The following is a 21,945-nucleotide window of genomic DNA, read 5'->3' as shown; positions in this document are numbered from 1 at the left end:
ACTGCGAGTGACGTCGCCCCTTCCTCCTCCCCCCCCACCCCATTATTCAAAAGAAGCAGCCAGAGATGACATCGGGCCGTCGACTGAAGACCAAAGATCATAGCTGAAGACAGCGGCGCCCCAACTCGCGGTCCTTTGGTCGATGCTCGCCCGCCCACCCCCTCGCCCCCTCACTCGGGGTCCTCGTGTCAGCGCATGGTGGGGAGGTAGCTGCCGCTCTCTGCCTCTGTCGCTGCCCTCTGCTTCTTCGCGCTGCCTGTCCTCTGCCTCTACCAGTTACCTCTGCCCCCTGCCCTCTGTCTCTGCCCGCCTCTGTCCTCGCTATCTTTACCCCCCTCGCTCTCCTTCTCTAGCCACGCCTGCGAGTTGGGGGCTATGCATGAGTGGATAGGGCCGGGGGAATGGGTAAAAGGAGCAAATTAATAATATTAATATAATATCAAGGGGGGTGGTTAGTGTGTGTGGGGGTGGTTAGTGTGTGTGACGCCGCAGGCCCCCACCACACCCCCTGCAACCGCGCGTTGAGGGGACGGGACCCAACAGGTCCCACTTGGTCTAGTAAAATACTAAAAACTACTACTTTCATTTACATGACATTGCTGTGCCTCAAACACTATGGTGCCCTGAAATGGGGGGACTATGTATAAATACTGCTGTAATTTCTACATGGTGAAACCAAAATGTATAAAAATGACCTTTATTAAAATCTAACAATATGCACTTAACCACATGCGATTTTTTTTTCTATTACCAGTCTCAAATTGTGTACAGAGGCAATAAATAAACGATGGGTCTTTAACCCAAACATTATGGATGGCACTGTACCTGTTTATAGGCTACAGCTCGGCGTTCAATACCATCATCCCCTCCAAGCTGGTTACCAAATGCCATTGACAGCGTGAGAGCAGACAGTCCTTGTCTCGCCCCACTGGGTGTCGGGGGGGCTCAAACGTGTGGAGTACTTGTGGTTGAGCAAGCCCCCGCTCAGCCGGAAGTACTCATCGGACCCAGGCGCCGTAATCCATCCCAGGAGCCAGTCCCACACAATTTGAGCCGCCTTTCCTCGACACCCTTCGTCTCCCTCCGAGACGCAGGGAGACGTGTCCTGTACAGGCTCCTCCTCCAAACCCTGCACTTCCTCGCCCTGGTCCACCGTCCAGACACCTAGTGGCGGTCGGTGTTGCCTTCCGGTCACGAGGGGGGCGCTAGTGGGGGTCCCTCTACACAGGGATTCTCCCCCTCTACATTGGGGACCTGGGTTGGAGGGTATTGCACCGAGGTGTTCCCTGCAACTGGTTTCACTCGCGGTTCACAGACTCGCCAGCCGCCTGCCACTTTTGCGGGCTGGAAGAGTCTGTGTACCACGTGTACATGGAGTGCGTGAGGCTGCAGCCATTGTTTGAATACCTAAAGGAGCTGCTCCTTGCCTTCTGGCTGCATTTTTCACCCACCATCCTCATCTTTGGACACCCTGTGCGTAGGGGAGAGGGTAGGGCTGAAGATGTCCTGGTTGGGTTGCTCCTGGGCCTGGCCAAGCTGGCCATCCGCGAGTCAAGGCGCCAGACGGTGGAGGGCTCTACCCGAGCCGGCTGCCTGCCCCTTTTCCAGGGATACGTCCGTGCCCGGGTGCGGATAGAAAGGGAATACGCCCTGTCTACGGGCACCCTGAGGGAGTTCCGCGACCACTGGGCACCGAGGGGGGTTGAATGTATCCTGGACAAGGATTGCAATATAGTTGTTTAGCAGTTGCTTAGCATATTTGTTCGTCTTGTATTATGGTGGTGTTTTGTTTTATTGTAAATACTATTTTAATATTTGAATATTCGTGAGTCACAGCACCAGGCGGAAGAGGGCTCTGCCCGAGCCGTCTGCCTGCCCCTTTTTCAGGGTTTTACGTCCGTGCCCGGGTGAGGTTAGAAAGGGAGGGAGTTCCGGGACCGCTGGGCTCCGCAGGATTGTAACATAGTTACACCTCGCTGCATCTGCACTGCTGCTCAACCTCTTTGCTCCCTCACTGCTCGACACCTCGCTGCACCCGCTCTGCTGGACAACCTCTCTGCTCCCTCACTGCTGGATACTCTCTCCATCTGCACCGCTGGACGCCTCTCTGCACCCTCACCATCATGCTCAAATACTCAACTCTGCAGATGACTGGTTTCTTCAACAACCACATCCCATCGTGCATCCAGGTCGTTAAACAGCTTGGACTTCTGCGTCAACCCCGTTTCATCCACAGAGGCTCTCGGCGCAGGCTTGTTTGCTTCAACCACGGACATTCCATTCCATCCATCCATCTGCTCACTACCACGCTCTGCCCCCCCTCAACTGCGTCACCCCCCATCCCAGCTAACCGCACGCACTGTCAACCGGGACAACCTCAGATCTCTCCAGCCTGCCCCCATCCCTCCACCCTCTCATAATGCCAACTTTGCCCTCCACAACACCCGGTCGCTCAACAACAAAGCCCTTGCCCTCCATGAACTAATCCTTGACAACACTCTGGACTTCCTTCTGCTCACTGAGACCTGGCAACAACCCAATGTCTTCTTCTCCCTCAATCAAACATGGCCACCTGGATTTAATTACATTTCCAAACCCCGCCCCTCCCGCCATGGAGGTGGCCTCGCTGTTATTTTCAACCAGAATTTTTGTATCACTGAACTCACCTTCCCCCCAGTAGCATCATTTGAATTCCTCGCCTTCAAAGCCCTTTCCTCCATGACAGTCATCCTCATTTACCGGACACCTAAACCAAATCCCTCCTTCGTATCTGACTTCACTGAACTCCTCACACTTGCCTCATCTCTCTCCCCACGTCTGCTGCTACTTGGTGACTTAAATATTCACATGGACTCCCCCACCTGCAAGCTCGCATCTGAATTCGCCTTTTTACTTTACAACTTCTCTCTCACTCAGCACGTCACCTTTCCCACCCATGATAAAGGTAACATCCTTGACCTGGTCTGCTCCACAAATCAACCAGTACTCGACCTCCATCCTTGCCTCTTCCCACTCTCTGATCATAAGCTTATACGGTTCACCATCCCTTCTCCGACACCTCGCCCCCGCTTCCTCCGAGAAATCACCTTCCGTAATCTAAAATCCATTGATCCCCGCCATCTCTCTGACCTGCTCTCCAACACTCTCCCCCTGGACTCAACCCCCATCTCACCTGATGATCTCACAAACCATCTCAACTCCACCTTGTCTACCTCCCTTAACACTATGGCCCCCCTCAAAACAAGAACCGTAACTTTCAACACATCTTCACCCTGGTACACACCTGCACTTCGTAAACTGAAACAGACTGGTCGCCGACTTGAACGACTCACAAATAAATCATCTCTCACAGTCCACCTTGAAGCTTACAAACTCCACCTCACTGACTACAAAGATGCCCTCATTGCCAAAGATCCTATAGCAGAGCAAGATGGGTTACTCTCACGCAAAAGTGAAGTACGTTCATGGGCGGATTCATGGGTGATTTTATGACCCATTTTAGCAACCTGCCTCCGCCATCTTGTTCCGCCATCTTGCTTCCGGCCAAAGATTGGATCCGCAGCGAGGAGGAGTGCGGGGCCCGGGACAGCGAGGAGAAGGAGTGCGGGGCAACGAGGAGAAGGAGTGCGGGGCAGCGGGGAGAAGGAGTGCGGGGCAGCGGGGAGAAGGAGTGCGGGGCCCGGGGCAGCGGGGAGAAGGAGTGCGGGGCCCGGGGCAGCGGGGAGAAGGAGTGCGGGGCCCGGGGCAGCGGGGAGAAGGAGTGCGGGGCCCAGGGCAGCGGGGAGAAGAAGTGTGGGGCCCGGGGCAGCGAGGAGAAGGAGTGTGGGGCCCGGGGCAGCGGGGAGAAGGAGTGTGTGGCCCAGGGCAGCGGGGAGAAGGAGGGAGTGCGGGGTCCGGGGCGGCGGGGAGAGAGAGTGCGGGGCCCGGGGCAGCGAGGAGAGAGAGTGCGGGGTCCGGGGCGGCGAGGAGAAGGGCATAGTAGTGGGGGGGACATTGTAGTAAGGGGGCAGGCGAGAGAGTGCCGGGGGGATAAGGCCTAGTGTGTGTGAAGTTGCAGGGAGGTTTACAATGTTTCTTATTTAATGTTCCTTGTCTAGTCTGAAATAAAGTTCATTATTGGATTAGAAGAAATATAATTGTGTGTGTTATATACATTTATATAATTTTCATGTATGTGTGTTTATAAACATTTTATTCTTTAACAAGAATCAACAGAATTATGAACAGAATTATGAATCTAACCCTATAATCACGCACAAAAAGTCCCCCCCGTCAATCACCCTGCGAGTCGGGTCGGTTCCGGTTACTACAAAATCAACTCAAACACTGCTTGTGAGCCATTTAAAAAGAAATGATTTAAAAAACATTAAAAAAGACAATTACCAGAATCAAATTTTATTCTTGACAAGTTTGAACTGACAGATTTATGAATCTAATCCACACAAACTGTTGCCCCGCAACATTGATTACAGTGCGAGTCGGGTCGGGTTAGGTAGGCTCAGGTTGTTAAAATGGGTGTGGAAAAATGCCCATGATCCCCTCCATAGCGTACTACACGTCAGTCCATTGCATTTAGCAGGAGTAGCCTATCTTGCTCTGCTATAGGATCTTTGCTCATTGCTGCAAAATCTGCCTACCTCTCCTCCATATTCACCGATCCCTGCCTAAACCACAGAACCCTCTTCTCCACAGTGGGCAACCTCCTCAAGCCTCGAGCCAACACTCTCCCTACCTCTACTCCGGATCTCTGCAACTCATTCCTCCACTTTTTCGCTGATAAAATCAGCACCATCTATCAATCTTTATCCCCTGTACCCGACTCCCCAGCATGTACTCCACCACCTACCAAGGCCCCTCCTTTCAACATCTCCACTGACCTCCTTACCGCTCCTCCACACTGCTTCCTCTCCCAGTTTGACCTGGTCACCCCTATTGAAATCTCCAACCTCATCAGCTCTTCCAAACCCACTACCTGCTCCCTCGACCCTCTCCCCACTCCCCTGCTGAAGTCCTGCCTCCCCGTTCTCTGCCCCTACCTCACTAATCTCTTCAACTCCTCATTGTCCCAAGGAATTGTCCCCTCCGCTTTCAAAACTGCTGCTGTCACACCAATCTTAAAGAAACCTGGTCTTGATCCCTCCTCTCTCATTAACTACCGCCCAATCTCAAACCTCCCCTTTCTTTCAAAAACCCTGGAGAGTATCGTTGCGTCGCAACTTCATTCCCACCTACTTGCGTATAACCTACTTGAACCCCTCCAATCTGGCTTTCATAGCACAGAAACTGCTCTCCTCAAAGTCCTCAACAACCTCCTCACCTCTGCTGACCCAGGTTCCCTCAACAACCTCATCCTCCTCGACCTGAGCGCAGCCTTTGATACAGTGAACCATAACATCCTGCTCACCAGACTCAAAGACCTCGGAATTGAAGGCTCTGCACTCAGCTGGCTCCGTTCCTACCTTTCCAACAGATCCCACTTCATCTCTCTCCACAACCACACCTCTGCTACAGCCACAGTCACTCAAGGCGTTCCCCAAGGCTCCGTACTCGGCCTCCTCCTCTTCATCATTTACATCCTCCCCCTTGGTCAGATACTCCGCCACTTCAACCTGGACTTCCACTGTTACGCTGATGACACCCAGATCTACCTCGGCATCAAATCCCCCCACAATCCCCCCCTCTCCCATATCAACTCCTGTTTGTCAGCTATAAAAACCTGGATGCAACATAACTTCCTCAAACTCAACAGCGATAAGACAGAATTCCTCCTCATAGGCTCCAAAGCCACACTCAGCAAAATCAATAATCCCACTCTCACCATCGACGGCACCACTGTCTTCCCATCTCCCCAGGCCCGCAACCTTGGCATGATCTTTGATTCCACCCTCTTCCTTGAGCCTCATATCCGCCATGTCATTAAAATCTCCTTCTTTCATCTCCGCAACATCGCCAAACTCAGACCCTCTCTCACACCTTCCGCTGCTGAAAGACTCATCCATGCCTTCATCTCCTCCCGACTGGACTACTGCAACTCACTTCTCCTTGGCATCAGCTCCACCTACATCAACCGACTCCAACTGGTCCAGAACGCAGCCGCCCGACTCAACACCCACACCAAATCCTGGCATCACATCACTCCAGTCCTCAAACAACTTCACTGGCTTCCCATCTCCCACCGGATCAACTACAAAATCCTGACCCTCACCTACAAAGCCCTCCACCATCTGGCCCCCCCATATCTCACTGACCTCCTCTCCCCCTACCAACCCTCACGGTCCCTCAGACCCACATCAGCCGGTCTCCTCTCCATCCACGTCCAACCTCCGCAGTTTTGGGAGACAGAGCCTTCTCCAGGGCAGCTCCCAGGCTCTGGAACTCCCTCCCCCAACTGATGCGCAATTCCGTGTCCCTCACCATCTTCCAGTCCCGCCTCAAGACCCATCTCTTCACCTCTGCCTATCCTTAGCCCCACATCCCCCTCCCTTTTCATCTGTGCATTAATTGCCTCATATTGTGTTTTGTATTGAATTCTGTCTTTACTTTGTGTACTAGTCATGTCTCTACTATTTATTTCATTCCCCTTACATGTTTTTCCTCTACCTGCTAAATTTTTGTGAGGTGTCCTTGACTCTTGAAAGGCGCCCATAAATAAAATGTATTATTATTATTATTATTATTGTATTGTAGTTTATTATGGATATATGTTTGTATTGTATTATGGTGATGGGTTCTGGCTTGTTTTATTGTAGTGTAAATATTATTTTTAAATAATTGAATAAATGTTTTGATTAAAAAAAAAAAATTAAAAAGAGCTGGTTACCAAGTGTTCCAATATCTAAATATCTGGCTGTACTTCTCACCCACCATCATCATGTTCAGACACTCTGTGCGTAGGGGAGAGGGTACGGCCGAGGATGTTCTGGTTGGGTTGCTCCTAGGCCTGGCCAAGCTGACCATCCGTGAGTCACAGCACCAGGCTGTGACTCACGGGCTCTGCCTGAGCCGTCTGCCTGCCCCTTTTCCAGGGTTACGTCCGTGGTGTTAGAGAGGGACTCCGCGCTGTCCACAGGCGCTCTGGGGAATTTCCGGGACTGCTGGGCACTGCAGGGGGTTGAATGCATCCTTGACAAGGAGTGTAATATAATTATATAATAGTTTATCGTTTCTCGTGTATTATGGTGGTAGGTTCCGTTTTGTTTTTTACTGTACTGTACTGTATATATTATTTTAATATGTGAATATTAAACAGACCAAATGGTGCCAGCACAACAACCTGGCTCTCAATGTCTGTAAGACCAGGGAACTGATTGTGGACTTTGGAAGAGAAAGGATGATGACCCATAAACCTGTCTATATCAATGGGACAATGGTGGAGAAAGTCAAAAGCTTCAAATTCCTGGGCGTGCATATCTCTGACGGTCTTTCCTGGACCCATCACACTGATGCAATTATAAAGAAAGCACATCAACACCTCTACTTCATGGGAAGATTATGGAGATTCTGTATGTCAGAGAAAATTCTCTTGTACTTCTGCAGGTGTACAGTAGAGACCATATTGACTGGTTGCAACCTGAATGCCCAGGAGTGAAGAAGACTGCAAACAGTTGTGAACACTGCCCAGTCCATCACAGGTTTTGACCTCCCCACCATTGAAGGGATTTACCAGAGTTGCTGCCTCAAAAAGGCAGCCAACATCATCAGAAACCCACACCACCCTAGCCACACACTCATTTCACCCCTGCCATCAGGAAGAAGGTACAGGAGCCTGAAAACTGTAACGTCCAGGTACAGCTTCTTCCTAACAGCCATTAGGTTATTTAACACTGCAATCTCAAATAAGCTTTGAACTACATAAACTATTATTGTTATATTGCATTGTTATTATAGACAATAGACAATAGGTGCAGAAGGAGGCCATTCAGCCCTTCGAGCCAGCACCACCATTCAATGCCATCATGGCTGATCATCTACAATCAGTACCCAGTTCCTGCCTTCTCCCCATATCCCCTGACACCGCTATCTTTAAGAGCCCTATCCAGCTCTCTTGAAAGTATCCAGTGAACCAGCCTCCACTGCCCTCTGAGGCAGACAATTCCACAGACTCACAACTGTGTGAAAATGTTTTTCCTCATCTACGTTCTAAATTTCAACCCAAATTTCCACCAACCCTGGTTGTGTGGCAATAAATTATATCTATCTATCTAAATGGCTTACCCCTTTTTCCTTAAACTGGGGCCCTGGTTCTGGACTCCCCCAACATCAGGAACATGTTTTCTGCCTCTAGCATGTCCAAACCCTTAATAATCTTATATGTTTCAATAAGATCCCCTCTCACCCTTCTAAATTCCAAAGTATACAAGCTCAGCCGTTCCATTCTCTCAGCATATAACAGTCCCGCCATCTCGGGAATTAACCATGTGAACTTTCGCTGCACTCCCTCAATAGTAACAATGTCCTTCCTCAAATTAGGGGACCAAAACTGCACACAATACTCCAGGTGTGGTCTCACTGGGGGCCCTGTACAATTGCAGAGGGACCTCTTTGCTCCTATACTCAACTCCTCTTGTTATTGTTTGTTTTTTATGTGTACGTATGCTTGTGAACACACTAGACGTTTTTCTCATCTACATTCCTAAAAGTCTGATCTTGACCGCTTTTGGCCCACTGTGCTGCGATTTCCGAGACAACGCCGCCACATACGGCCGTCATTTTTGGCCACCTCGCTCAGAGCCCCCCTCCGCCTGCCAGGACCGGAGGATTTTTCCCATCGATAAAAAAAATCAGAGAAATATTAATGTTTTTTTAAATTCGCCATTCTCTCTGCTGCCCCTGCTGGAGGGAGGGGAGGGACTATAAAACCAGGAAGTGGTGTGCCTCACTCAGTCTCTGCAAGATGGAGGAAGCCAGAGGATCACGTCTCTCTGAGCTCTGAATAACACTGAACACATGTCTACTCAACTGTGAGTGCCCTTAATGTGGTTTGAAAATGAAAATATGGTTGGTTTGAAGTAAAAATTCACTGCTAATGGTTGTTTGGGTTGAAGTAATTGGTGGAGAGGTGGAATATTGTGTCGGGGGACCAGCCCTCCTGTGTGAACACGAGACCCAACGGGTCCCACTTAATCTAGTTTATTATATTTGTTTACAGTGCACGTTTCAGGCATGAGACAGGGGGAAAAAATGAAAAAAGAGGAAGAGAAATGGGAGTCCAGGGGACATTGCCCCCCAGTAGGATATCAAGCGGCAACGCCCCTTGCGGGGGTAAAAAGGGGCAGGCAGCACCCCCTTTATGCAGAATTTTTTTGATAATTGTATCTTGAAATGACACCGTTCTCTTACCTGTTTACCCTTAATTTCTCGCAGGGTCTTCCCCACAAATAACAAGGACTTCTCTTTTTGCTTTTATTCGCAAAAAGCTGCTTGAGCTCAAACAAACCCGAGTACTCATGAAATATAATGAACTAATGTCAGGTATAATTAAAGTATAATTTATAGACCGAATAAGATTTTACCTAAAAATCTACTACAATGGAACTTAAACTGACTTTTTAACTATGGCAGTTAAATTATCAGTTCACAAGTACTTAATTCAAAAATGAACCAGAAGAACTTGTAAATAGTTTACAACTCCCATCATGAAGACAAGTAAACTTGATTTTTAAGTTTAAAAAAAAAATTGCATTCATTTAAAAAATTAAACCATTCGTTGTTAGCCAACTACAATTTGTTACTGATCCTGAACAATTGGTGACATAAGACTACCATGAATTCAAGAACATCATGTTTTAAAAACAAACTGCGTTCATAAAAGTTAAAGCAGCCTTGGGCCCACAGCTATATTTTGTCAGATGAACATTGAGACAGCAGTGTTAATTAGATCCGTCAATCATAATCACTGCCACTTATCCCAAACTATTGGTAATTATTGGTAATATAAAATGTGTTAAAATTAAAGTAATATTGACAATATTTATAACTTACCCTACATTTGGCAATCCAACAATACCAATTTTCAACGAGGTACCAAATCGTCCAATGATGGGTAGTGCCTTCAGTTCACCGTCTGCCTTTTTTGGAGGCATGTTCTAAATGGCAAGCTGTCAAAATAACAGCTGTGTTACATATTTCTGACAATCAGCGACTTATATATAAATATAACATGTCTGTAATTTCAGAACTAATGTCAGAATTGATCACCGTTATGCTGAAACTGATTTGAGTAAAGAAGCGGTGGATTTCTCTCTACTCGTCCAAATGGAGCAGACTCGTGCTATTTATAACCAGTGGGTTAATGGCTGAGTGCTGACATGTCACCTTTCAGAGGCTGCCGCTTCACCACTGGCTCCACTCTGCACCAACCGGTTAATGAGACCAACAGCTCGGTCTCCTCTCGGGTTCCTCTCTGGAAGCCGCCGGCGGCCGCCGCAGGCCCCGCACTCCCCGGCAAGGCCTGGACAACCCTCTCACTACAACACACATAAAACACACGCCGCCTGATCGAGCCGCGGAGACCGAGCTGTCAGAGCAGCAAAACGCGGGTTTCACCTGGTTGGAAAAAGCGAGGGAAGAAGGGGGCGGTGTGTTTGAGAGTTTAACTGTTGAGTTAAAACGCCGCCGCTCTGCACACTACACGCGCCGACCGACCGACCAACCGACCGAGCGGCCACAGGAGGAGGGGCGAGCCGGCGCCTGCGCACACGCGGCACCCGCTCACTGGCTCACATCAAGCCAATTGCAAATCAGTGGAGGAAGTAAATGGTGTGGGAAGAAAGTTGGGGGGAGGTTAGAAGAAGCAAAAAATATATATAACCTCCCACTGCTGTTTCACAGAGTAAACTAATCAGGGTTCACCGTCGCCATCGTTTATATTTAGTTATTGCAGCTTATGTATCAAGTATCTCAACAGGCAATGAAGTACAGGGCCTCGAGTAGAGAAGTTGGGAGGTCATGTTACACAGGGCTGCCAACATTGGGTGAGAGTTGGGAGTGAGAAATTGCGAGAGACCAAGCCCGAGGGAGCATAGCGACCGGGGGGGGGGAGGGGAGGGGTGTGTCCCCCTCCCATTGGTATGGAACGTTTGCATTTTTCAGCTTGAAATTGTGCAATATGGTGCATACTGTAGCGAGTCTTTTAATTTACACTTGAATGCAATATATATGCTTTAAATTGGATTGGAGCGTTTTTAAAAGGGATCACTGATCACTGGCCTTGGGGGTACCCAGTGAGGGTGGAGCAACCGAGTGGGGAGAGGGTGTGGAAGAAGAGTGTCCCCCCTCTCAGGGTAGGAACTTTTTGAAATTTGATGTATTATAATCATGTTTTAGTGCACTGTAGAAGTATGATTTCAATGTATTTTGTATGAAGTATTTTTAAGAGGTAACTTTTTAAGGGACCATCCTAACATTTACGAAAAAGTTAGACTGATACATGGATAGGACAGGTTTGGAGGTATGGACCAAAAGCAGGTAGCGTAGCTGGGACATGTTGACGGGTGTGGGCAAGTTGGGCAGAAGGGCCTGTTTTCACACTGTATCACTCTATGACTGCATTATACATCCACCATGCATGAATGCTTCAAAATCAAGTGATCGAGTTTTATTGCCATATACTTAAGCATAGAAAATAGGTGCAGGAATAGGCCATCGGCCCTTCGAGCCAGCACTGCCATTCAATATGATCATGGCTATTCATCTAAAATCAGTACCTCTTTCCTGTTTTATCCCCATATCCCTTGATGTCATTAGCCCCAAGAACTAAATGTAACTCTCTCTTGAAAACATCTAGTGAATTGGCTTGCACTGCATTCTGTGGCAGAGAATTCCACAGATTCACAACTCTCTGCGTGAAGAAAGTTTGTTCCTATCTCAGTCCTAACTGGCCCCCTCTTTATTCTTAAACTGTGACCCATGGTTCTGAATGCCCCCAACATCGGGAACATGTTTCCTGCAGTTACAGTAAGTGAAAATCTAGCAGGCAAGCAGGATGCTTTCACCAACCACCCGCATTTGAAGTCCACTATCTTCCACCATTTCTACCCTGTGCTTGGTACTTACTTGGCACCGAGCCCCAGCCTGATCCATGCCGGTCACCTGGGTGAATTTGGCACAGAGACTCTCTCTCTCTCTCTCTCCCCCCTCCATCTCTCTTCCCCTCCATCTCTCTTCCCCCTCCACCTGTCTTACCCCTCTCTCTCCCCTTCTCTTTCTCTTCTCTCTCTCTCTCCCCTTCTCTCTCTCTCTCCCCTTCTCTCTCTCTCCCTCTCTCTCTCTCCCCCTTCTCTCTCTCTTCCCCTCTCTCCCTGCCACCTCACTCTCCCCCTCTCTCTCTCTCGTCCCCTCTCTCCTCACTCCCCCTAACTCTCTCTCCCCTCTCTTTCCCCTAACTCTATCCGCTAACTCAGGAAGTCCAGAGGCGGCACGCACACCCCCATCCACATTACCGGGACGGAGGTGGAACGCGTTTCTAGCTTCAGGTTCCTGGGAGTCAACATCTCCGATGACCTCTCTTGGACCCACAATACCTCAACTCTGATCAAGAAGGCTCACCAGCGTCTCTTCTTCCTGAGGAGACTGAAGAAGGTCCATCCTCAGATCCTGGTGAACTTCTACCGCTGCACCATTCGAGAGCATCCTTACCAACTGCATCACAGTATGGTATGGCACCTGCTCTGTCTCCGACCGGAAGGCATTGCAGAGGGTGGTGAAAATTGCCCAACGCATCACCAGTTCCTCGCTCCCCTCCATTGAGTCTGTCCAAAGCAAGCGTTGTCTGCGGAGGGCGCTCAGCATCGCCAAGGACTGCTCTCACCCCAACCATGGACTGTTTACCCTCCTACCATCCGGGAGGCGCTACAGGTCTCTCCGTTGCCGAACCAGCAGGTCGAGGAACAGCTTCTTCCCGGCGGCTGTCACTCTACTCAACAACGTACCTCGGTGACTGCCAATCACCACCCACCCCCCGGACACATTATTATTTATTCAAATCATTTGCTATGTCGCTCTTCCAGGGAGATGCTAAATGCATTTCATTGTCTCTGTACTGTACACTGACAATGACAATTAAGATTGAATCTGAATCTGAATCTCCCCCTCTTTTCTCTCTCCCCCTCTTTTCTCTCTCCCCCTTTTTCCTCCCCCCTCCCTTCTCTCTCTCCCCTCTCTCTCACCCTTCTCCGCCCTCTTCTCTCTTCCCTCTCTCCCGTCTCTCCTCTCTCTCTCTCTCTCTCTCTCTCTCTCTCTCTCTCTCCTCTCTCTCTCTCATTTCTCCCTCTCACCTCTTCTCCCATCTCTCTCTCTCTCCCCTCTCTATCTCCTCTTTCTCTTTGCCCCCCCCCCCCCCCATCTCTCTCTCTTACCCCCTCCCTCCCTCTTCCCCCCCCTTGCATGGAACAAGCTGCCAGAGAAGGTAGTTGAGGCAGGATCTATAACAATACTTAAAAGGCATCTGGACAGGTAATTGAATAGGAAATGTTTAGAGGGACACGAGTTAAATGCAGGCTAGTACAACAAGTGTATATGGGGCATCTTGATCAGCATGGACAAGTTGGGCTGGGGGGCGTAATTCAATGCCATATGACTCTGAAAAATGTAAAGGGCTAGATTTGGGCCCCATATCAGAGGAACGATGTGCTGGCTCTGGAGCGGGTACAGAGGAGGTGTACAAGAATGCAGGGCTGCCAACTCTCACGCTTTCGGCGTGAGACTCATGCCCTGGAGCAATTTCTCACGCCCTCACGCTCACGACGGAGTTCTCACGCTGAGTTCAGTCCCTGCGCAATTTGTCCCTTAGCGCCGCGTGCCAGGGATCTGTGCGGTCCGGGGAAACGCATCAGTTGGTGGCTGTGAGTGACGTTGCGCCTCTTCTCTTTCTTGGTTGGATGTGCAGCCGCCGACAACATGAAGCAGCCGGAGTTGGAACTAATCAGGTGAATCAGTTGTAAAACCTGGGGGGGAGTTTCGGAATGGCCATGGATCATTAATTAAGTATAAATACGAGGAGTCCTCAGTAGTGTGTTGCAAAATCTTTTGCAAACTGTTCCCGTAACCCGAAAAACCGCGTGTTTTTTTTTCCAATTCGTTTTTGCGGGATCAGGGCAGGCGAGCCGACCTGAGAACTGCGGACAGCGCCTGGGACGCGAGCTGATCTGGGAACGGCAGCCAGTCCCTGGGCACGCAGAATGCCAACTTGATCATCATGGACAAATTGTGCCAGCCATGTACATGTTGTATAACTGACTCTATACAGATCTGAATGGGCTTAAAATTACCATTTAAGCCGAATTGCTCCCACTTTCCACATTTTGAATGTGGAATGTGGAAAGCTTCGGCCATGGAGCACTCCGGACAGTGCGAGTGTCCCGGGCCGTCGGAAGCGCCGCTGCCGCGAGAGTCTCTGTGCCGAAGGGACAGACTCTCAAAGGGAGGTGGAGAGAGAGAGGAGGGAAGGAGACAGTGGGGAGAGAGAGAGGGGGGTGAAAGGGGAGAGACAGACGGGGAGTGAATGGAGAGATAGAAGAGGGAGAGGGGAAAGAGGTAGGGGAGAAAGGGGTGGGAGGCGGGGGAAGAGAAAGAGGAGTGAGAGGGACGAGAGAGGGGGTGGAGAGGGTAGGAGAGAATGAGAGAGGGGGAAGAGAGATGGGTGGTAAAAGAGAGAGGGGGAAGGAGAGAAACGGGGGAAAGAGAGAGAGATGGGGGGCAAAGAGAAAGAGGAGATAGAGACAGAGGAGAAAAAGAGAGGAGGGAGAGAGAGAGGAGGAGGAAAGAGATGAGAGAGGGCGGGGGGAAGAGAGAGGTGAGAGGAGAGACGGAGAGAGAGGGGAGAGGTGGGGAGAGGGGGAGATAGGGAGGGAGAAAGAGAGAGAGGAGAGAGAGAAGGGGGGGAAAGAGGGGAGAGAGACTTAGGGGAAAGAGGGGATTTGTTATCTCTATATACACGAGCTAGTCAGTCTTATTAGCAGATTATTACATTTTGCCCATTATATAGTTCAGGTTAGTTTCCATTTATATTTCTATATTAGTATTGTTAATTATTATTAATTCTCTATTTTGTAAAGCTGTTTTAAGATCTTAAACCGCCATTTGGCCTTGTGGTGTTTTCCACATTCGGCTCTGCTGCTCATCTCTGCGTTGCTTATCAGTCTTTCCTTCATTTTGAACAAAGAATGTCCTTGAGTTGAATTCCAAAGTGTCCAAAGGAGATAAGGTGTCTAGACCAGCGCACGTGGAAATGCTCTTCCATTTTAAACTTTTAGAGAATGGTGTTTCTTCCCTTATCTTCAGGTATTCTCTGTGAAGTAATAAAAGGAAAGAAATTGTGCATATCGTCCCGCTGCCTTGATTAATCTTCTGTTTCTGCCACAATCTCTTGGGCATATTTATAAGATGAGTCCAAATTAGTGAAAGTTTTCTCTTTTCCCTTGAAAGTAATGCGCATCCTGGCCGGATAAAAAGCCACATCTGACATCTTTAACTCCATGGAGAATCTGTCTTGTCTGTGCGAACTTTCTTCTCTTTTGCACTATCTCATAAGGCTAATCCCGGAGGAGTTTGATAGAGTCGTTTCCAAAGGTCATCTTCACTCCATATTTGATTTTTTTCATCAGCTCTTCAAGTGCTGAAATGTCCTGAAGTTTGACTATGATCTGTCGTGGGTGGGCTGGATCTACTTGTGATCTTGGCTTAAATCTAGGTATTCGATGTGCCACTTCAATTTCCGGTTCCACAGGTAAATTGAGTACGTTTGATTAAGTTGGCAGTGAACTCACGGGCGTTGTTCCCCTTCTGTTACTCCCCCAGTATTCGTAAATTTTGGCGTCGTGAGCGAGCTTTGAGATCAAGACATTTATCTGAGACTTTCGCCAGTTGACTCTTGAGGCTGTCTAGTTCTAGCTTCATTCCCTGCATATCTTCAGCTATTTGATCAACAATTGTTTCCATGTCTTTTATTTCAGTTACATGTGAAGAAACAATTACATGCACAGCCTCAAACTTCTTCTTAGATTCTTCTGCCCCTTAATTCTCCCCATTAGCTCTTCATGCACATCCTCAATTCGTTTTTGTATAATGCCTATGCAGTCAATAACTTTTTGATTACCAGCATTGATGTTCGACATATTTTCCATCAATTTAACATTAATATTTTCCATCATTTTTGAGTTTCCAGCCTCAATATCCTTTCTCAGTTCTCTTACCGAGTTCTTTATCTCGTCCATTTCATTTTTCTCCTTAGTAGCCATCTCAGTCTTGGCCCTTGTAGCCATTCCAGAATCCACTTCAGAGGTCTGTTCTTCAGTTTTCTGTGTTTTCAGCAGTTTTGAGATTGTTCTCCGAGGGCTCTGAGCTGAAGACGTTTTTTTTCATTTAAAATCCTTTATCCTCCGTTTTAAATCACAGCGCTTACTGATGACGTCATCAGCGCGACGTCCCGGGGCTCCGGTGAGTTTTTGAATTGGTCCCGACCTCCAGACCCGATTTTAACACGAAAAATCGCGATTTTACAGCAGCGGAGCTAAAAGTTGCAACTGCTAGTCCAGCATGGCGCTACCGGAAGTCCCTCTCCATCCAATCTGACTGAGCTTGAGCCATTTTGCAAAGAAGAATGGGCAAACATTTCAGTCCCTAGATGTGCAAAGCTGGTAGAGACATACCCCAAAAGACTTGCAGCTGTAATTGCAGCGAAAGGTGGTTCTACAAAGTATTGACTCGGGGGGGCTGAATACTTTTGCACGCCACATTTTTCAGTTTTTTATTTGTAAAAAATTTGAAAACCATGTATCATTTTCCTTCCACTTCACAATTATGCACCACTTTGTGTTGGTCTATCACATAAAATCCCAATAAAACACATGTACGTTTGTGGTTGTAACGTAACAAAATGTGCAAAAGTTCAAGGTATGAAAACTTTTGCAAGTCACTGTAAAACTACAGAAATAGTATCAAAAATGTATTTCCAATATTTTTCCAAAAGTGGGCAGCACCAAAACACATGAGTCAATGAGGCCACTTCAGAATTACATGCACAGGTAGGATTTATATGACCATAAAAACGAGCTAACTTATCTTTTGACATACGAGCTCTGTGAACCACCTTGAATTGTATCAAAGCGTGTCTTGCACAAATTGAGTAAGTATTAACTAATTGAAGAATCCTCTCCCATTTCTCTATAGATAGAGAAATTTGGAGTTCTCTTTCCCAATCATTCCTAATTTTATCAAATGTATCTTTTTTAAATTTCAAAATCAACTCATAAATAGTTGTTATCAAGCCTTTCTGATAAGGGTTCAAATGTAAAATGTTTTTCAAGATTTCGGTTTGATGTGGTAACGGAAAAAAGGGTAGAGTAGCCCTCAAAAAATGTCTAATTTGTAAATATCTAAATAAACGCGAGTTAGGTAGATAATATTTATTGGAGAGTTGTTCAAAAGACATAAAACAACCATCCAAAAACAAATCACAAAAAGCTACTAATCCCTTCCTCTTCCATAACAGAAAGGCTTGATCAGTACTAGACGGTTGGAAGAAAAAATTAGATATGATCGGACTCAATAAAATAATTCAATCCAAAAAACTTACGAAATTGAAACCATATTCGAAATGTATATCTTATTATTGGGTTAGTCGTACATTTATTCAATCTCGTAATTGTAAAAGGTAACAAGGCCCCTAGAATAGAAGCTAATGATAGCCCTTGCATAGAATCACATTCAAGATTTATCCATCCTGGGCATTGGGTATCTTCTAAATATTTTGCCCAATAGTAGAATCTAAGGTTCGGCAGTGCCAAACCACCGTCTTTTTTTGATTTCAGTAAGTATTTTTTACTTAGTCTGGAATTTTTATTCTGCCATATATATGATGAAATTTTGGAGTCAATAATATCAAAGAAAGATTTAGCAATAAAAATTGGTATCGCCTGAAATAAATACAAAAATTTAGGTAAGATAAACATTTTAATAGCATTGATTCAGCCGATTAAAGATAAGGACATTGGTGACCATTTAATAAACTGTTGTTTGATAATGGTCAGTTAGAGGCATAAAATTGGCTTTAAATAAATCCTTGTGTTTCTTGGTAATCTTAATGCCTAAATAAGTAAAACATTCAGTAGTCAATCTAAATGGAAACTGTCTATAATTCAAAACTAGATTGTTTAATGGAAAAAGCTCACTCTTACTAAGATTTAGTTTATAACCAGAAAAACTACTAAATTGATTAAGTAGTGATATAGCCGGAATAGATTTCTCAGGGTTAGAGATGAATAATAACAGATCATCTGCATAAAGAGATAGCTTGTGTGTCTCATTCCCACGGACAATACCAAAAATATTAGGGGATTCCCTAATAGCGGTGGCCAAAGGTTCCAAAGTGATATCAAACAGTAAAGGACTTAAAGGACAGCCCTGTCTAGTACATTGAAAGAGGCTGGAAAAAGGGGATCTCTGATTATTGGTAAGTACAGAAGCCTGAGGTATATGATATATCAGCTTGATCCAAGAAATAAATTTAGGACCAATCTTACATTTTTCAAGTGTATTGAATAAATATAGTAAGATTAAATGAGAACTTACCAGTTTGAAGTTTGATCTCTATTTTATGAGGAGTTACGTTGAGGAACTACGTGAAGAGACCCGTCCAGGCGCACACACGTCAATCTTCAAAGCAGCGGTGTGAAATCACAGATGATAGTTACCGAAGCATAATAGTAAGCTACGCGAGACAAACAAAACTTACATTTGATCTTTATTAGGGTGGGAGCGGAGGGCACATAGTCCCTCAACGTAACTCCTTATAAAATAAAGATCAAACCGGTAAGTTCTCGTTTAATCTTACTATTTTACTTCGGAGTCACGTGAGTGACTACGTGAAGATTTTAAAGCTTCTGTGATTTCAGGCCGTAGATTCAATCCAGGCGTCTCACTACATTGATTGACTCTAAATGAGTGAAAAACAATCAATAACATACAATAATAACATTGATGTAATCAGTTACTGGTTTTTATTTATCATAATAAAACATTTTCTGTCCTCTTTTTTATCACTGGGGAGCATTTAATACTGAATCCAAAACAGCACCACCAAATACACCAGGGTCTGTAATCTCTTTATGGTAATACTTGTGAACCATCCTTCACTTGCGGCCACGAGGATATGGTCTATTGGAACGTCCAAATCCTTGGCCACCGATGTTGCCGCGTCCCTGGTGGAATGAGATTTAAATTTGTCAGTATCAATTCCTGCATCCAACAGCACCAGCCATCTGGAAATAGTCTGTTCTGACACTTTCTTATGTGTTTTTTTATGGCTGATAAACAATGCTGATTCTGCACCTCTTAAATCCTTGGTGGCCTCAATGTAACATTTTAAATGTGTCACTACACATAGTCTTGGATCCGTAGGATATGCTGCAAAGACCAATTTGCACCCCGTAACTCCTGGTCTGCTCTGTTTGAGTAAGTCATAGACATAGAATGTAATTTTCTCTGTTGTCATTCCCATTCTGTCTATACGTAATTTATGTAATGTCTATACTCTTTGTGCTGAAACTAATGCCATTAACATGACTACCTTCATGGTAATTTTGTCCAAAGACAAATTTGAAATGGGACTCCATTCCCAAAGTAACATGAGCACATCCCTCACATTCCAGATTTCTGTATATCTGGGTCTGGGAGGTTTGGCATTGAAAATTCCCTTCATGTATCTACAGACCAAGGGGTGTGATCCTAGAACCTGTTGTTCTGATGCTCTCCATAAATATGCAGAGAGGGCACTCCTTACAGTATTGTTCGCACTATAACTTAAATTTACATCAAAATGTAATGTTGACAGAAATTCTAAAACATCTGAAATGGTGTGGTATGAAATATTTTGTCTTGAGCAAAACTCCTCCCATTTCTTAATGTAAGAAATGTACTGCTTCTGGGTACTATCCCTCCAGGCTCCTGCAATTACATCTATAGTGCGATCTGATAGTCCTCTTCTGATATATGGCCTTTTTAGAATCTGCAAGTCAACAAATCAATACGATCATGTAAAGGATGAAAATCACCAGTAACAGGGTGCATAAGTATGTTTTCTTGTCTTGGAAGATACATTAGAGGTTCTGTGACCATTTTTAGCACGTGGATATCATGGTTGTGTAGGCCAATCTGGGACCACCAACAATCTCGAAGCATCATCCTGCTTGATCTTTTGTAGACACCTACTAATAAGGCAAAAGGGAGGAAATGCATATAAAAACATTCCACCCCAATTTAGCGAGAATGCATCCACCGCTGTTGCACCTGGATCTGGTTCCCATGAAACATATTGACGCAATTGGTGGTTCAGTCTGAATGCAAACAAGTCAATTTCTGGCCTTCCAGATTTTCGAACAATGTTATAGAAAATGTCACGATTTAACATCCATTCTGTATTATCATTAAATTTTCGTGACCTAGTGTCTGCAATTATGTTGAATTTACCTGGGAGGTGAATTGTCGAAAGCCAAATGTTTCTAATAATACACCAGTACCAGATAATGTTTGCTAATCTGTCACAAGCGTCTGACTTGATTCCACCCATATGATTGACATATGCTACTGCCGTAGTGTTGTCAATCTGAACCTGCATATGCAGATTTTGCACATTAGAGCAATAAGCTTTAAGCCCATAAAATGTACTTAATAATTCTAGGTAGTTAATTCCATGTGCTTCGAGCATTCCATCTACCTCCACAGCTGGTAATGGTGTCAGTAGCTCCCCAACCCAGCGCACTTGCATCAGTCTGTAGAATGATAGCAGGTGATTCAACCAGAATCTCCCGGAAGAATAGGGAACACTCTTAATCCACCATTGTATATCAGCAATTGCTGTTGCTGATAGTTGCATGGGCCTATCAAAATGCCCAGAAAGTCTTTTTAATGTTTGTACCTTTGCTCGCACCTTTGCTCGCTACAGTTGCTGATAATGCAATGGACCGAACTGCACAGCTGGAAAAGAAGCAATAAGTTTGCCAAGTAAGCTTGCCACTTGCCTAATTGATGGTTGATGCTCTGTAATCAGTTTGATACAACCCTCAATTAACTGCAGCTTTTTGTCCTTGGGTAAAGTCACTATCATGTGTTCTGAATTAATAGTGAACCCCAAGTAATCAATTGTTTTATTTGGAGACAGTCTAGATTTATCTGGATGTATTTTAAAAAAAACCCAGATTTTGAAATGTGAGTTTGACTTCTGATACTGATGCTTTTGTTGTAGATTCAGTGTCCCCCACAATTAAAATGTCATCCAAATAAGCCATTATCAAATGGCCCTGGGGCTCTTAACAATGCTAGGACTGGTTTTAACAATTTTGTAAACAGTCTAGGGGCTGAGGTTAATCCATGCGGCAATGCTTTGAATTGCCATTATTGATTCATCCAGTTAAATTTCAAATATCTATGATCATCACCATGCACAGCCACAGAGTAATATGCATCTTGCAGATCTATGCTGGCCATATAGCATTCTCTTGAAATTAGCTGCATAGCATTAGTAAATGTCTCAATTTTGAAATGTTTATACTGCACAAAAGGGTTAAGACTTGCTAGATCAAGAATGATTCTACAACCACCATCCTTTTTTGGTCTAGAAAAAATACTAGATATAAATTGGTGGTTTCGATAGACTGTTTTTTCAATAACCCCTTTCTTACTCAATATGTCAAGTTCTGCGTGAATGTTTCTATTCTCTTCTTTAGAGAAAACATGCATTCGCTTAGGAACATGTTGAGTAGGAGGATTCAAATGTGGGTAGAATTCAATTCTGAACCCCATAATACTGCACAGTATAAATGCATCAGATGTTATTTTCCGCCATTCTTTTAGGAAGAATTGTAACCTTCCCCCAATTTGTGAATGTGAAACATCTGATATGTTTCTTTCAGAACCAGAACCATCCACCTCAGGGTTTGCTGGTGTCACCTT

General features: G+C 45.9%; 1 protein-coding gene across 1 annotated transcript in view; it reads right to left on the bottom strand.

Moving 5' to 3' along the window:
- The window catches only part of LOC129698740 (obg-like ATPase 1), a 130,978-nt gene extending 120,270 nt beyond the window's left edge, over positions 1 to 10,708 (bottom strand). Inside the window, 2 exon segments of the mRNA XM_055637958.1 lie at positions 9,982 to 10,097; positions 10,546 to 10,708. Coding sequence (XP_055493933.1) covers positions 9,982 to 10,082 — 101 coding nt within the window. The 5' untranslated portion in view covers positions 10,083 to 10,097; positions 10,546 to 10,708.
- Positions 10,709 to 21,945: the final 11,237 nt, after the last annotated feature.

The sequence above is a fragment of the Leucoraja erinacea genome, chromosome 7 (genome assembly GCF_028641065.1).
Source record: "Leucoraja erinacea ecotype New England chromosome 7, Leri_hhj_1, whole genome shotgun sequence".
Classification (NCBI taxonomy): domain Eukaryota; kingdom Metazoa; phylum Chordata; class Chondrichthyes; order Rajiformes; family Rajidae; genus Leucoraja; species Leucoraja erinaceus.
Note: the sequence above shows the minus strand (reverse complement) of the source record. Positions and strands in the feature narration are given on the sequence as shown.